Source organism: Leucoraja erinacea, chromosome 8 (genome assembly GCF_028641065.1).
Source record: "Leucoraja erinacea ecotype New England chromosome 8, Leri_hhj_1, whole genome shotgun sequence".
In the NCBI taxonomy this organism is placed as follows: Eukaryota; Metazoa; Chordata; class Chondrichthyes; order Rajiformes; family Rajidae; genus Leucoraja; species Leucoraja erinaceus.
The window spans coordinates 53,799,410-53,817,795 of record NC_073384.1 but is presented as its reverse complement, the minus strand read 5'-3'; the positions used below and the strand labels follow the sequence as shown (position 1 = coordinate 53,817,795).

The window sequence follows — 18,386 nt, the reverse complement described above, 5'->3', positions numbered from 1 at the left end:
GGGACATGTGTCAATAAAATACTCTTCACTCTTAAATGTGGATTTGAAGCTATGATCACAGAATGGCGGAGCTGGCTTAAGAGGTTGAGTAGTTAAATCCCGCTCCAAACTTGTACATTCAGTTAGGTTGGAGTCATGACGTCACCCTTGATTCTGTACTCCTTGGCAATTCCCTTTTAAGACTGGAATGGCTGCACCCACACCCGAGTCCAACATTGAAGATAATGTGCATTCCACTCAGAGCAGGTTGTGACATGGTGCTAAAATACTTTAAGGACAACTTCAAATCAAATTGATCGTGCTTGACATTAATCATGAAACCTAACGTGTCTTCTCTCCCAAACCCTAAAATGATCTAAAGCAGCCTTACTTTAGTATGAGTTCCATTTTTAAATTTTTGCATGGGAATCAAGCATTAGTCAAAAGTAGAATTGACAAAACCAATATCTTATCCAAGAGAGATAAGTACATTCCTCTTCTGGTAGAATGTAACCAGACAGATATAAGAAGTCTAAAAATAATGTGTGTGGGGGCAGAGAAGAGAATCTGCAGATGCTGTAGTTCCGAACGAAAAATTGGAAAAAGCTGGAAAAGCTCAGCAGATTGAACAACATCTCTGGTAAGAGAAAGTTAACATTTCAAGCCAAAGGGTCTTGGTCTGAAGTTTACCAGCAGTGTAAATCAAGAGTGCTCCAATTTATCATTGTCAGAAACTTCAATCACCTTCATAAATTATACTTAATGAACTAATGTGCTTTATAAACAAAACGATGCAGTCAATTACTTTCAGACCAGAAATTTTGCAATATAGGTTTTCCCATTTAAAGACCAGTTATTTTTGTACAATTTTATACCAAGTTGCCTAGGTTACTGATGATTACAGTAGATATTAATCTTTATAGCAAGAGCAGAAAATTGCTGCAATTACACTTTTGTTCCTCTGGTTTTGGGCATTGTTTTGCTGTGTCTATTTAACCTGAGAATGTATTCGACTAAAATTCTAAATCCCTGATGCTCCCCCTGTTCAGTTACTGCTGACAGCAACAATCAGTGCTAGAAATCAAGTAATTGTCATATTTCAAGCAAATTGCCTGCAATGCACTGCTGGTGTTCACCAAAGTTAATAGATACAAAGAGGCCTACTATATTGGTAATCAAACTTCAAAGGTATGTGGGTGTCTTGATTGATTATGCAAATCTGTGTGTTTCCTAAGAATACAATGTACTACGGATTCCATTCGTAAATTAATCGTCTTAAATTAGCTAATGTAAGTGTTGGGCAGGTCCATTTGGATTAATTTATTAGTTTAGCAGCAAATTTTATAATTGAGTGGTTTTGTATTATCTTTATGAATGGGGACAAAGGGGGAAAAAATAAACTGAAATAAAACTCTCTTTAGTAATTTTGTAGAAGAAATAAAAACAAGTGCTGACCATCGAGTGCGATGTGCCTGCTGCACCATTCAATAAGATCTTGGCAAATCTTTTATCATAGTGCCTATACTCTTAACACATTTCCTTAATGTCTCAAAATGTTCATCTCTACCCTGAATATACTCTGTGATGACTCTCGGTAGTCTTGTTGATTAGATTGGTGTATAGATTCACCATTCTCTCAGAAGAAGTTTCTTCTCAGCCTTGAATGGCTGACCCTAGTTCTGATTTGTGTATAAGGGCACTCAGGTCCATTTGAACTGATGAGGTTCTGGGCTGCAATTGATTCGTAGCTGTTCATGGGAATATTAATTACTATTGACCAGAAATGTTGAATGTTATTCTGGTTAGATATGATGCACCACAATGCATGGGAAATCGGATATATGGGAAATTATATTTAAAATTGACTTGGCAGCTCAAGTGGGCAATTATGTTTCAGACCTTAATTCCTTTTACTGAAGGGCCTTGGCATTTGATTAAATTGTTTCTTTTCTGCAATATGTAATTTGTTTTCTTGTTGTAAAATGGAGCAGCTAAAATGTCAGTAGAGGTGGAGGAATACTTGCCTTGGTTGTGTATTTGTTTTTCTAGAATTTATAGATCGAAGCGCTCCTCAATATTTGGAGGTATGTCTGCTTATTTTGTAGCAGTTGTGATTGAAAGAGCTGTGGGCTGAAGTCAAATATTTGCTTTCATGGCTTGAAACTGTAGTCTTTTTGCAGAATCTGTATGCCCAGATGGAAATGATTACCTCTGAATGCAAGCCAGATATTTTTTTAAAAACTAACCTAAGGTGTCTTTTTCTCTGTAAATGACTTACACTTGGCATTTCGATATCCTATTTTACGATTAATTTTGTAGTTTCAAAGTAATACTTAGTTGTAAATGAATATGTAACCAATTAGTATTCACTTTTCTTATTCTCCGTTTTAATAACTTTGTTTTTGCGGACTTGAGTCTCAAATACTGAATTGTGGATGGATTGTCCCCAAACAAAGATTGGGTGTTGAAAGTAAATGCTTCAAACTTATAAAGCTTAACGTGTACTAATACTGAAATATTTGTAAAGATTTGATGTGTTGCCTAGCAACATGAGGGGACTGAGTTTTCATTGAGCTCATTTCTGAGTGGTGTTGTTAGCCCTAAGCCAATGCAGAAGGATACTTTGAACAGTGAACAATAAAAACAATAAGCAAACCAGCTGGATTACTTCTTTTTTGTACATATTTGCAGTGAACTGAAGAAACCCATTTTTAAGGATGAGAAATTGAATTTAACTTGTACAATGTATTGAAACAACTCATAATTTGAACATTGTTTTAAAGAGAGAAAGTTAATTTTGATGGATTAAGTTGGCAACATTTCTGCACTTTTAGAACCACAAGTGCTTCAAATATATTACTTTACTACCATCAACAAAAGATGATAAAAAAAAATGCTTTAAGGCAGCAGTTTTAAATAATGTCCTGGATCACTTCACAATTTGCAAGGCTTCATAAAACAGTATTGGGCCTGTCCCACTTAGGCGACTACATGAGACTATGTGGTTGCCACATCTTCACGATTGGTTGCCAGGTAGTTGCTTTCATGGTCGTGAGGAGTTCCCGCATTCAGGGAACTAGTCGCGGCCTCATTATGGTCATCACAAATTTTCAACATGTGCTGACCGGTGAATTTCATTGGCTCATTGGGGGGAAAAAACGTAAGCAGTAGTTTTCAGAACCAAGGATAACCGATGTTAATGTCAAACGATAAAGAATATTAATGTTCGCCGAGCTTCACTGCTGTTTATCTCTGGCTTCTTAAAAGTTGTCTCCAATCCTTCTTCCCCCCCCCCCCCACTTCCCCACCTCTTTTAAAGGACTTGCGTGACCCTTCCCGTACATTGTGCTTTCATCGTCTTAATTACAGCGCCTGTTCATCGCGGTGTGTGTCTGTATCACATTGACTTTGCACCATGTGAATTTCACTCGGACAGCGTTCCCCCCACTTACCCTGTCCCCCGCCTGCATAACGAGCTGATGACAGTCACCAGCAGTTGCTTGAAAAATCACCCAAGTGGGACAGACCCATTAGATATCCCAGGGTAGATCTATAAATTTGAATGGTAACGAGTCAGGCTAACACGGCAGTCAGATGCACTTTATTTATTTTTAACATTTTGTTGGGGAGCTGTCTTCAGTATTTACTTTAATGTCATTTTAACTGAATATTTACATACACAGAAGAAATGAAAAAAAAATTTCTCAATCAGTTCCCGTCAGTGCAGTTAATAAAAACAGAATAAATACATATAGCTTTAAACTTAAAATTAACATATCTAAAATAGGCCTAAAAATTGAAATAAAAACAGCCATTCAGACCGAACAGTGGCTTTGCTTTGACAGGTGCCTAGCTGTCAAAGTATGGGCGAGGTTAGATGTGTTGGTGTATGATGTATGGGGAGGGGACACAGTCTGTTAGCCAGTCTTATTGCCAGATCATTGCACAGACCCTGTTGCTTTTTGGCATTAGAAAATGCTAATCCCAGGAAGGTGGGAGGGTGACGTTTGGTAATGACATGGAGGTTTGATGCTGATTTGACGAATAACAAAAGAACCAAAAGACCTCCTGGGCTAATTGGGGAAAATAAGACTTGCTTTTCATTTCATTTTCAAGACAACATAGTAGACTTATAGAAATGGAACTGTTAAGTAGTATGCAACCACAACACACAACAAACAGACTTTGCTTAATCAAACAGTTTCTCTCCTATTTTGTGCAAGGTATTTGGATAGATCTGATGGCTCTGACTGAAATGCGATGCAGGTGGGCAGCCAAGGTTCCCAGCAGACCTTTGGTTACCAGGTTTTTGTTTGATAAACTGATGCCTAATTATGAAAGTCTGTCCAAATATCACGATTTGCAAATAGAAGAGCAATGGTGATAATAAGAAGTCTATTAAATGGAACGTTTTGTATGAAAGACTCTTCTATGGGCTTAATTCTCTACTAACTCTGATTTCGTAATGTCTTCTAACAAAGGTGTATAATTACTGTGGACCTAATAGAATTATTCAGGAATATGGCAGGGGGCAGATAGCTGAACAAGCATTTTTTAAAAAGATTTTGGTAGGAACCTATATCAAGTATTCAATCATGATATATTAAACAATTATTTTGGGTTAAGCAGTGTGTACTGGTATGGCTTTTTTATTGTCACATGCCCTTGAATGCGGTGAATGGCTTTGTTTGCACGCTATCCAATCAAATACTATACAGGAATATAAATAAGTCAGACATGGGTACAGCAGGTAATGCAAAGAGAAAATTACCAGCGTACAGAACACTATGGTATAGAATTACAGTTACAGTAGAAGTGCCGATAAAGGTCTGCAAGGAGGTGGTTTGGAAGATTGGGACATCACCCTATCTTAAGGGAGGACCATTCAGTAGTTTAATTACAAGGAGAGTTGTTCCCGGACCAGGTGCTATTTGCTATTGTATCTTCTGCCCAGTGGGCAGAAGAGGGAATAACCGAGGTAAAAATGGTTCTTGATTATGCTGGTGGAGTTCTCTTGGCAACGTGAAGTCTGGATGTAGTCAATTGTGGAAGGCTTGTTTGTATGATGGGTAATCAGAGTTGTGTATAGTATTATTCATTAGTAACAAAATCCAGCTGGCTTTAAGGTTTTTTTTCAGTTAATTCAGTTAGCCAGCTACCTAACCAAAATTACATAATTGAATAAATGCACGTGCAATACTTTTACTGGGCTAGTCCTTGTGTGATTTTGTCAACACATTGGAAAAAAAAACAGATTGTTATTTCAATGCAGTATCATTTTGTTAAATTAGCACTATTTTAAAACTAATGAATGCAACATTTGACAAATTTGGCTTTTCATTTTCTTTCCATTCCATGTTTCTCCTATTCCAACGCAACCTAGCCTTTGCGAATGTCTGAGTAATTTTAAACGTGCTTAACAATTGATTTAAAACAAATAATTCTAATGATCATGTGGATGGTGAGCGTAAGTGGATCTTGGTGGGTTCTCTTCCCAATAATTGGCTTCTCTATTGGCTAGTTTTGATTAGCATGTCAATAGTATTAATCAAAACTACTTTTATTTTTTCCTTCAATGTCATCTGTATGGTTTCATGGTGATGCAGGACAGCAAGTAACATGAGTGTTGTATAGCATCATTTTAAAAATACAATTGCTCTTTTTAGCTAATTGAGCAGCCAATAAAAAGGCATGTTGTAGCGGAGGCTGTGTGAAGGGGGCGGTGCTGTGTTGAGGGTAAGTTTGTGCCTTTGGGTCAATAGGCTTTGGAAAGGATGCTGAACATAGGGGGACAGGCAGGAAAGATCCAGTCTGCTGTTTTTTTGTGTGTGATTGTTGTGCTTTTTTCCCCCTCTTGGGTTTAGTGTAGTAGTGATTGTTGATAGAATGGTGCAATGTTCCTCCTACAGGATGGTGGAAGTGAGGGCAATTGCCGGTGTCCCTGATGACTACACCTGTGGAAATTGTGTCTAGATGCAGTTCCTTACAGGCTGCATTAGGGAACTGAGGTTGCAGCTAGATGACCTTGGGATTCGGGAGAATGAGAGTTTCATAGATGGGAGTTACAGTGAGATGGTCATGCCCAAGGTACTGGAAGAGGGAAGTGGGTACCCATGAGGAAAGTTTGAGTAGACAGTGAGTCTACTGTGACCATTCCCCTTCAAACCAGGTATACCCTTTTGGAAACTGTTGGGGGAGATGACCTGACAAGGATGAAAAGCAGAAGCAGTCGGGACTGTGACACTAAGCCTGGCCCTGAGACCCAGCACGAAAGGGTAATGCCAGGCAGAGCCATAGTGGTAGGTGACTTGATATTTACAGGGACATGTATGAGATTCTCTGGCAGCAATCAAGACTCCAGGATGGTTTATTGCTTTCCTGATGCCAGCGTCCAGGATGTCTCTGAGCAACATGACATTTTCAAATAGGAAGGTAATCAGACACGTCATTGTGCATGTTGGCACAGGTGACATGGGTAGGAAAAGAGATGAGGTCCTGCCAAAAGATTATAGGGAGTTGGGTAAAAGGTTAAAAAGCAAGATCCCCAGGGTAGTGATCTCTGGATATCTCCTGATGCCATGTGCTATGTGGTAGAGGACAGGTTGTTGCTTTATTAAGGAAAATGTCACAACAGTAGTCCGAGTGAACATTACTGATGGTTCGTCCTGTGAGGCTATATGGGTGGAACTGTGAAAAAAGTTTGTAGTGCACTATAGGCCCTCAAATTTCAATGGGAATTAGAAGATTAAATATGCCAGGAGATTGCAGGCAGCTGCAAAACTAATAAGGTTGTCATAGTTGGGGATTTTAACTTTCCAAGTATAGACTGGGACTATCATAGTGCTAAGGGCTTAGAGGGGTGCAATTTGACCAATGTGTTCAGGAAAGATGCAACTTTTGGGGTTATGGTCATGGTGCCCAAGATCCCTCTGTATATCCGTTCGGTTATGCCATTAAAACAAAGGTCATGCCGTTAAAACAAAGAGATTGTATAAGTACATTAAGGGAAAGAGTATAACCAGAGAGGGAATAGAAACCTCTTAGAAACCAAAATTGTTCATCTCTGTGTGGAGCTGCAGGAGATGGACATGGTTCTCAATGAGTATTTCTCCTCCATTTTTAGTATGGAGAAAGACACGAAGACTGGGGAATGTCGGGCAGTTAGTGGACATGCCTTGAGGATATTCTGTATTATGGTCAAGGAGATGCTGAATGACCTTAGGTATATGAAGGTAGATAAATCTCCTGGGCTTGATCAGATAGATTTGAGGATATTATGGGAAGCTAGAGTAGAAATTTCAGAGCCCTGACTGAGATATATGAATCATCATTAGACATAGAGGGAGTGCAGAGACGGTTCACCAGACTGATTCCTGGGATGGCAGGACTGTCTTATGAAGAAAGACTGGATAGACTTGGTTTATACTCTCTAGAATTTAGGAGATTGAGAGGGGATCTTATAGAAACTTACAAAATTCTTGAGGGGTTGGACAGGCTAGATGCAGGAAGATTGTTCCTGATGTTAGGGAAGTCCAGGACAAGGGGTCACAGCTTAAGGATAAGGGGGAAATCCTTTAAAACGGAGATGAGAAGAACTTTTTTCACACAGAGAGTGGTGAATCTCTGGAACTCTCTGCCACAGAGGGTAGTTGAGGCCAGTTCATTGGCTATATTTAAGAGGGAGTTAGATGTGGCCCTTGTGGCTAAGGGAATCAGGGGGTATGGAGAGAAGGCAGGTACGGGATACTGAGTTGGATGATCAGCCATGATCATATTGAATGGCGGTGCAGGCTCAAAGGGCCGAATGGCCTACTCCTGCACCTAATTTCTATGTTTCTATGTTTCTACATAAGTGAGGTGCCAGAAGACTAGAAGCTGGCTAATGTTTTGTCTCTATTTAAGAAGGGCTGCAAGGGAAAGCCTGGGAACTTAATCTGCCAAACATCTGTGGTAGGCAGGTACCGGAGAGTTATCTGAGGGATAATATTTATATGCATTTGGATAGACTGGCTGATCAGGAATAGTCATCATGGTTTGTATATGGGAGAACGTGTCTTGCGAGTCTTAAGTTCTTTTGAAGAAGTAACCAAAAAGGTTGATGAGTAACCAAAGTCGTAGATAGGACTGCTCAAGGATAATGGAGTAAATTTGTGCTTGGACTCGGGGCTTGTGGGTGAGGTACTAAATTAGTATTTTGCATCTGCTTCCACTAAGGAGAAGGGCATGGAGGACAGTGAGATCAGTGTGGCGAATACTAATATGTAAGGGCTGTTTGAGACTAAGAAGAGGGGGGGTGGGGGTTGGTATTTTTTAAGAGCGTTAAAGATGATAATTCCTCATTACCTGATGGGATCTACTCCAGGTTGTTGAGCAATGAGATTGTGGGAGCCTTGACGAAAATCTTTGCATCTTCTCTAGCTGCAGGCAAGATCCCTGAGGACTGGAGAGGAGCTAATGTTGTTCCTTTGTATAAGGGAAGTAGAGAGTATCCAGGGAATTATAGGCCAGTGAGCCTCATGTTACTGGTATGGAAGATATTGGCGAGAATTCTCTAGTATAGGATTTGCTCCCATTTGTGAGAGAATGGATTAATTAGGGACAGTCAACGTGGCTTTGTATGCAGCAGGTCATGTCTTAATAACTTGATCAAGTTTTTTGAGGAGGTGACCAAGATAATTGGTGAGGATGTGATTTACTCTGAGATTTAAGATATGGCTTTTGTACCACCTTATTAGGAAAGTACCTCAAATTCAGTTGTCAATGCACAAGTGTACCCAATTTGGAGTCTTGTACTGATTCAAAACCAAAACATATCCATGCTCTCATGTGCAAGAGAACGGTGGCCTAATAAAGGTCATAGAGTAATTTGTTAAAAATTCTTGAACATATTGAGAAGCAAGACTTTCAGTGCCAAACTGTATTCCAAATTTATTTCCATTCAGCAGGCTAAGTTCTTTAAGCTTTTGATAACCATAATTAGTAAATATTGTTATTAATCTAGATTAAATGATTGTCTTAACTGGACTTACAAAAGTGGAATTACTTACAAAAACAAATGCATTTACAGACTTACAAAACAAATGCATTTACAGTTTGCTTGAGTGTTGGAGTGTTTGCAAACTGCTGCAGAATCTCAGCTGGCCAGGGATAATCTATGGAGGCAGAGGAATGGTCTACATTTCAAGCTGACCCTGCATCAGGATTGAAAGTGTTAAGAGAAGATAGCCAGTATAAAAAGATGAGAGGGATGGATAAGATGGAGTGGTAGGTGGAATTGGATGATGTGAGGAACAATGTTCAGGTGGGGTGAGGGATATGGGTGGTGTTTTAGGCAGGGGCTGGTGGATGGTAGGTAGACACACAGGAGGAGAACAAAATGGGAAGATGAGCCTGATGAGAAGATGGAGGAAGTTAGAGACAGTCTGGAAGGTGATAAGTGGAACCAGTTTAGGGAGGGATAATGGACAGATGGAACCATATGTGGAAGGGGATCGGAAAGGTAGACCAAGGAGAAGAAACCTAGGTGATCGGTATTCTAGCAGGGGACAAGGTTAGAGGAGGTGGAGTTGGTGGTTTTACAGTAGATATCAGTGGATAGTTTGTCTCCTGAGATGGAAACAGATCTGGAAAAAGGGGGAGGTGTCAAAAATGTGAATTTGAGGGCAGATTGGAAATTAGAAGCAAAGATGATAAAATACACAAGTTTCACATGAGTGTAGGAAGCAGCAGTGTGGTTATTGGTGCAGTTGAGCAAGATATGTAGAAGGGTGCCAGAGGAGGTTTGGAACAAGTATGGTTCAACATTGCCAACAAAAAGGTAGGTGTAGCTATGGCTCATAGCCACATATTTGATTTGTAGAAAGTGAAATGAATCAAAAAAGAAATTGTTCATGGTAAGAACCAATTCTGCAGGTGGATGAGGGTGTAGTTGAGGTAGCTGTACAACAGTGGGTTTATGGTAGATAGTGGTGAGCAGTTTGATTTCTGAGATGGAGACAGATCCAAAAAAAGGGAGAAAAGATTGGGAGTTAGTAACAAAGGTGAATTAGTTCTACTTGATTAATAGTGATGGCATGTGCTGTTGAACCATTCGTTGGACGCAAGGACAGGAAAGCTGATTGTCGGGATGGCATCAATTGTTTATCCGTCATCTGAGGAGAACGCAATGCTCCTAAATGTAAAAACTTGGGATTGCTGCCAAGTCCTTATGCTATCAATACATTTGTAATTAGAATAAGCGTTTAGCAACCACTCTACTAACAATTGGGTCTTAAAATTTCAAATGCTAAACGTTTAATTCAGCACAACTTTGTGGCTCATTGTATGTGTGATTTATAGTGTTCTTATTGCCATACAGTAATTCTTCCAACTTGTGGGCTTTACACATGGTTTCAATGTGAGTATTAGTGGTCGGCCCCTTCGATCAGCAGCAAGAGAAAAGTAAAGTCTTGTTACTGGCTTCTGATCTGAACAACTCTAACTCTTGTGCTTTACATTTGATCTGTTCATGAAATTTTGGCACAGATCCTGATGAAAAGGAAAAAAAAACGTATAGACCCATGTACCAAACTCAGCAAATGGAAAAATAGCTGTAGAAGACCAGAAAGGAAATGGAATTAAGCTGGTATTCTTGTCAATGAAAATTTAATAAATTTAATGGAGTCCAAGTATAATAATTGGCTTGAGTAGCCACCAAAGTTAATTCTGTTGATTTATTTGCATTTATTTAATAGGATGTCTGAGATGATCAAAAGCTAAATTGATTAACTTGACATTTAAGAATTTTTCAATTACCAATAGGCATGCACTTTGGAGCCACACAATTATGTTGTTACTTTTCCCTCAAACCAAGAAATCTGGAATTGCCAAACACAACAGTTCAAAGCCCTTTCGATAGACACAAAAAGTTGGAGTAACAGCATCTCTGGAGAGAAGGAATGGGTGATGTTTCAGTTCGAGACCCTTCTTCAGACCCTTCCTTGCTTCTTCTTTGTATAGAGACATTACTTTCCTATGGTCTGTTCAGTGTATAAAATTACTATTTGTAATGTCATAAATGCTCGAGGGAAAATATGGTAAATGCCTTAAAAATTGGAAATTTCTTCATATAGTTTCACACATTTAAATACGAGTTTTCACTTGGAGTAGAGTGAAGGTAGAGGATAGCATAAGAAGGGAGAAGGCAATGAGGAGATTATTTGAGGCCCAAAGCTCTGGAAATTACTGTTCTTGTCCTTGTCTCATTGATAATTTGTAATTTGTATCACAGGTTATGCTTAATGCCAGATCTTGCTGACCCTGGTACTTTTTATTAATTTGCACTAATGGAAGCATACAATGAGGTGCTTTTTGTATAGATAAACCTGCTCCACTATTGATTAAGTTCATAGCCGATCTGATTGTTTCAACTATGCATTCCTGTGTTCTTTTTGAAATCTCTTACTCCCCCCCACCCCCCCCCAACTTAAAAATATGAAAATACTCTACTTTGTCAATCCCTTGAAAAGGCATCCAAAAACTTATAACCCACTGAAAGAGAATCTTTTTTTCCCCCCTTGTTTATGTTAAATGGATCAATTTATTTTTGACCAATGACACTTGGGTTTAGACTCTCTCACAGGAGGAAATGTCCACTCCATATTGACCATGTCAAAACCCCTCGGGATCTTGTATTTCAATAAAATCCCCTAACGTTCTTCTAAACTTCAGCAGTTACATACTTATTCTGTCTTATCTTATCCACAATACAACTGTATTTTGGGTATCAGTCTAGTAAATCTTGGAAGAGCTGTCATTGCATCAATACCCTTTCTTGAATAAGGAGACCAGATGTGGTGTATCCGGTGTCCCACACAACTGAACCATAACTTCCCAGTCCGCCTTTTAACATTTTAATTCCCATTCCCATATTGACGGGAAACGTTGAAGAAGGGTCTCGACCCAAAACATCACCCATTCCTTCTCTCCAAAGATGCTGCCTGCCCCACTGAGTTACTCCAGCATTTTGGGTCTACACCCATACTGACTTCTTTGTCTTGGGCCTCCTCCATTGTCAGAGTGAGGCCACACACAAATTGGAGGAACAGCACCTTGAATTTGGCTTGGGCAGCTTACAACCCAATGGTATGACCGTTGAGTTATCTCATTTCAAGTAACCCCTGCATTCCCTCTCTTTTACTCATTCATTTAAACTATTTATATCCCTTTGTAGTTCTCTGTTCTCTTCACAACTCTCCTCAGGATAATGACACTTGTGTATCATCAACTGCAAACTTGCTGAATGGTGAAGAAGGCCACCATGAAAAAGGCCTGCATTTTCTTTTAGTTTAGTGATGCATGAAACATCTAACAAGATTATCCCTTTTAGATTTAATCTCCTGCTACTTTGGATTCCAATTAGTAATGAGAAAAAACTGTAGTCGGGGAGAGGGGGGGGGGCAAAAAGCAAAATCCTGACAAAACGATTTGTTAACTGCCACTGTTAGCAGTAGTTAACAGCCAGTAGTTAACAGTAGTTATACAATGTGTCGTCAATACATCGATCCACATTCCTCAGTAAATGTTTTTTCATCTTGCTTAGTTAAGTTTTTGGTTTTTAGTTTTGTGTTTTGTGTGGTGGGGGGGGTTGAAACAGGGCTTTCTGTCTCTCCCTTCGGGAGAATGCGACTTTCTTGTCGTATCCCCCTTCTCTGCCTCCGTCTGCGCTGAGGCCTAATGGCGGAGCTGGCGACCTCGAGGCTCCGGAGGCAGAGCCTGTCAGGACTCGCCCTGGGCTCGCACCCGTGAGGGCGGCCCGGCTTGGGGCTGGAACGGCGCTCCCGTGAGGGGCTGAGACGCTCCCGTGAGGGCGGCCCGGCTCAAGGGTAACGGCGCTCCCGTGAGGGCGGCCTGGCTCGAGGGTAATGGCGCTCCCGTGAGGGCGGCCCAGCTCGAGGGTAACGGCGATCCCGCTCCCGTGAGGGCGGCCCAGCTCGAGGGTAACGGCGATCCCGTGAGGGGCTGAGACGTTCCCATGAGGGCGGCCTGGCTCGAGGGTAACGGCGCTTCCGTGAGGGCGGCCTGGCGTGGGGCTGAGACGCTCCCGTGAGGGCGGCCTGGCTCGAGGGTGGAACAGCGCTCACGTGAGGGCGACCCGGCTCGGGGCTGGAACGGTGCTCCGGTGGCTGAGACGGCGTTCTGGCAGCGGCGGCCTGAGTCCGGGGTTCGGCTGCGGGACAGCGGACGACATCGGCAACTTCGACCACCCCCGGGCCGCGGAGTTTGAACCGGCCCGTTCGCGGAGCTCGGTGAGCCGTGGGACTGACTTACCATTGCCCGGTGGGGTATCGCCTCAGCGCAGATGGAGAAGTGGAGGGAAGAGACAGCAGCCCTAAGATTTTTGCCTCCATCACAGTGGACTCTTGGTGGACTCACTGTGGTGGATGTTAATTTGTGTTTACTGTCTGTTCTGTTGTTTATTATTGTATGTGGCTGCAGGTAACGACATTTCGTTCAGACCAAAAGGTCTGAATGACAAATAAAGGATCTAATTCTAATTCTAAATGTAATTGTGTTTTAACACTGCGTTCCTTTGAATAAATTTCAAGGGAGAATTTCTTAAACTCACTGTCAGGGCTAACGGTAAAGTCACATTAATTTATTATTCCACTTTATTTTATTTGCCTCCCTGCCTCTCGCCGCTCTCTTCTGCTCTCCTCCGCTCTCGAAAATGCGATGATGTATTTTGGAGAAAGGAGATGCATAAAATGTGCACATTTTAAAAATCAGGGTTCAGATATACAAACCTTCAAAAACAAATGATATGCTACATTTTCAAATGGGAAATAATGCTTAAGAAGCTAATAGAAAACGTATAAATTATTGGTTGTGCCATAGTTAGAATATTGTGTTCAATTTTTCTGGAACGATCTGTCCTTCAGCTAACAAAAATAACGATTAATTAGTCTGAGTTAGTCAATCAGTTAATGGTGCAGTAACGCTTGGCTAGCAGTCACTGTTGAATGGTATTCAATATACTAGTTAAGAGGGAGAAGGATGAGTCAGAAAACAAGGCTCTAAATTTAAGTAAACTTTGGGAAAGTGAGGCAGAAGAGTAGACTATGCAGAGCATTGACAAACAATGTGAAATGTTCCAAGATCTTCTTGGTAATAGACCTGTACATTTTGAATTGAATTAAAATTATTTGTCATTCAAAAATGAATGAAAATAAATGAATGTTATCCCTGACGACTATATTCAGGTAGACAGTAGCATGGATAAGGGAGAGCCAGTGGATGTAGTGTACCTGGACATTCAGAAAGCCTTTGATAAGGTCGCACACATTAGTGGGCAAAATCAGAGCACATGGTATTGGGGGTAGGGTATGGACATGGATAGAAAATTGGTTGGCAGACAGGAAACAAAGAGTAGGAATTAACGGTTCCCTTTCAGAATGGCAGGTAGTGACTAGTGGGGTGCCTCAAGGCGCGGTGCTGGGACCGCAGCTATTCACAATATATATTAATGATTCAGATGAAGGAATTAAAAGTAACATTGGCAAATTTGCAGATGACACAAAGCTGGATGGCAGTGTGAACTGTGAAGAGGATGCTATGAGGATGCAGGCTGACTTGGATAGGTTGGGTGAGTGGGAAGATCCATGGCAGACGCAGTATAATGTGGATAAATGTGAGGTTATTCACTTTGGTGGCAAGAACAAGAGGCAGATTATCATCTGAATGGCAGGTAGACACAAAATGCTGGAGTAACTCAGCGGGTCAGGCAGCATCTCTGCAGCAATGGAATGGGTGACGTTTCGGGTCGAGACCCTTCTTCTGTATGGTGTCAGATTAGGAAAAGGGGAAGTTTAACGAGACCTGGGTGTACTTGTACATCAGTCACTGAAAGTAAGCATGCAAGAAACAGCAGGCAGTGAAGAAAGCTAATGGCACGTTGGCCTTCATAATGATAGGAGTTGAGTATAGGAGCAAAGAGGTCCTTCTGCAGTTGTACAGGGCCCTGATGAGAACACACCTGGAGTATTGTATGCAGTTTTGGTCTCCTAATTTGAGGTAGGACGTTCTTGCTATTGAGGGAGTGCATCGTAGGTTCACGAGGTTAATTCCTGGGATGGCAGAAATGTCATATGATGAAAGAATGGGCTTGTATCCACTGGAATTTAGAAATATGAGAGGATATCTTATAGAAACATAAAATGATTAAGGGATTGGACACGTTAGATGCAGGAAACATGTTCCCAATGTTGGAGGAGTCCAGAACCTTGGGCCACAGTTTAAGAATATGGGGTAGGCCATTTAGAGCTGAGATGAGGAAAAACCTTTTCACCTAGAGTATTGTGACTTTGTGGAATTATCTGCCTCAGAAGGCAGTGGAGGCGGACTCACTGGATGCATTCAAAAGAGAGTTAGATTGAGCTGTTATGGCTAGTGGAATCAAGGGATATTGGGAGAAGGCAGGAATGGGATACTGATTGTGGATGATCAGCCATGATCACATTGAATGGCTAGAAGGGCCGAATGGCCTACTCGTGTACCTATTTTCTATGTATCTATGTAAAATGCTGGAATAACTGTTCCATTAACAGGCAGCATCTCTAGAGAGAAGGAATGGGTGACGTTTCAGGTCGAGCCCCTTTTTCATACTGATGTCAGGGGTGAGTGGGACAGAGATGGAATGCAGTCGGAGTCAGTAAGACTGGTGGGAGAACTGGGAAGGGGGATGAGATGGAGAGAGAGGGTAAGCAAGGGCTATTTGAAGTTAGAGAAATCAAAGTTCATACCGCTGGGGTGTAAGCTACACAAGCAAAATATGAGGTGCTGTTCCTCCAATTTGCGCTGGGCCTCACTAACAATGGAGGAGGCCCAGGGCAGAAAGGTCAGATTGGGAATGGGAGGGGAATGGCGTGAATTTGCACCTTATCCTGCGTACTTAATCCAAGGTCGAGCGAACGTGCGGACAGTCGGGCGAAAGCAATGATCATAGAGTAGAATAGATGACATTTCGGGTCGAAATCCTTCTTCAGACTGAGTCAGGGGAAAGAGGAACAAGAGATATAGACGGTACTAAGGACAAATGAATGGAAGATATGTCTATATCTCCCGTTTCCCTTTCCCTTGACTGTCAGTCTGAAGAAGGGTCTTGACCCAAAATGTCATCTATTCCACTCTCTGATCATTGCTTTTGTCCGTCTGAGAGAGAGAGAGAGAGAGAGAGAGAGATGCAAGAAAGCAGCTATGACATATAATACACAATAAACTATATTATAAATACACAATAGACAAGTTATGCATTCTGTGCTCTTACATGGGTATGACTGCACATAAAAAATCCCCTCCCCCCCCCCAACCTCAGCCTCACGGACCTTGTAGTACCCCTAGTTCCTGAACCCTATTTCCATCACTGGTGGAAGGAATGGACAACATTGTTCCAGGTCGGACTCTTCAGATGATCTGATTATCCTTGAGATACAAGGACCAGCAGATGCTGGAATCTTGAGTATAACACAGTGCTGGAGTAAAACACAAAGTATCCACCCATATCCCACAAGTGGGTCAGGTGATCAGATTAAATCACAAAATGCTGGATTATCTCTGTGGATCAGGCGGCATCTCTGAAGACAAGGATAAGCGGCGTTTCGCATAGATGCTGCCTGACCTGCTTAGTTACTCCAGCACTTTGTGTTCTTCGCAAGATTCCAGCATCTACAGTTCCTTTTGCCTCCAAATGCTGAAGTAGTTGAATCTGAAGATGGATCCCGACCGGTAACGTCGCTTGCCCTCCAGAGATGCGGCCTGACTCGCGGAGCTACTTTGTTTTAATCTTGAGTATTTTACCCAGTTGTGGGACAAGGGTGGAATCGTCGTTTGATTAGCAATGCTGTAGAGCACCGCGGAGTGGCGCTCCTGCTCCATTGGACAGGCGTGGGCGCGGAGATCCTGAAGGAGCAGCCAGTTGTGAAATTCTGCATGGACGTGATGCTCGCCCAGTGTAAATAGTAACTCCTGAAAGAGAGAATTGAGGGGGAGATCGCGGCTGATTCCGACTACCGAGCCGGATGCCTCTAGTTTTAAGCTCAAATGCAGGAAATGTTGAACAGGATTGCTTCCGTTTTAACCAAGAAAATGAATTAGTGCCACGATAACAACGTTTGAAGGCGTCCAAAGACAGATCTATTCTGTAGTCGTCAGATTTCCTGCAAGTCAGCGATGTGCCATATGTTAATGTGGTACATAAAGCGGATTTGGTTCAAAGATCAAAAGAAACATTGCTTCTCATTTCAAAACTTTTATTAAGACCACATTTGTATCAGATTGGTGTGCCAGCAAGATTCTAATGAGCCAGCACTAGGGGGTGGGGTGGGGTTAAAGTTACATCAGATGAGAATATTGCCGGGATCCTGTGTTAATTTGTGCTTTTGATTATATTTGGTAATCAACTGGTTTATTTTCAGGTTGTGGTTAAATCAGAAGAAGTTGCAGAATGGAACATATTACGCGATGACTTCATGATGGGAGCTACCATGAAAGACTGGGATAAGGAGAGTGATGAGGAGAAATGTGCTGATGTTGCTGGCGAGGAGAGTGCTTCAGACCGATGAGCCTCTGATCATAATCACTCCTCGGTTTAAACGGAAACTGATACCGATGTTCATTCTGTGAATGCAAGAAATTGTATCATTTGGAGTTGTTGATAAAAAATAAAGTGAACTATTTCTCTTCAATCATTTTTGTTATTGCTTTCTCAAGTCCAGGCATTTAACCTTGTTTCGCTTCCTTTAGAGATGAACGTGACGCTGATCATTGTTGAGATCGTGCTAAAGATGGAGTCAATGAAGGCAGCATTAGGCCAACTTTATTATGCAGCATGATTTTTGCTTTTGATCTTCGTCAGAGTTGCGCCAAGGAGATGGGGTGTTTGGACACCTCAGGCAGTTTAGCCCATTCTGGAAGTTCATAAGGGGGAGGGAGGGGTTTTGCGTTCGGCAATAAGGCAAGTGGGCAATGAATCTTGTCGCTGGGGAAAAGCAGCCATTACACCTGCAAGAGCGGGCAGCTTTTCACATCCTTGCTTTTGTGGCGCCCACCTTGGTGGCATTTAAGGGGCTTTTGGATAGGCACCTGGATATGCAAAGAATAGAGGGATATGGATTATGTACAGGCAGATAAGTCGCTTTGGACATCATGTTCGGCGCACACATTGTGCGCCGAAGGGCCTGTTCCTGTGCTGTAATGTTTTATGTTCTGTGTAGGAAGGAACTGCAGATGCTGATTTAAACCGACGATGGACACAAAAAGCTGGAACAACTCAGCGGGACAGACAGCATCTCTGGAGAGAAAGAATGGGTGACGTTTCGGGTCGAGACCCTTCTTCAGACCTTATCCCTGACCGCGTAGCGTCCAATGAGAGA

The 18,386-nt window shown here is 41.7% G+C and overlaps 1 protein-coding gene across 1 annotated transcript in view; it reads left to right on the top strand.

The window, feature by feature from the left end:
- Positions 1–17,699, top strand: part of rrp15 (ribosomal RNA processing 15 homolog) — a 39,329-nt gene extending 21,630 nt beyond the window's left edge. Inside the window, exon 5 of the mRNA XM_055639727.1 lies at positions 17,430–17,699. Within this exon, the coding sequence (XP_055495702.1) occupies positions 17,430–17,576 (147 nt within the window). The 3' untranslated portion in view covers positions 17,577–17,699. The remainder of the gene's footprint in view (positions 1–17,429) is intronic.
- The last annotated feature ends 687 nt before the right edge of the window (positions 17,700–18,386 follow it).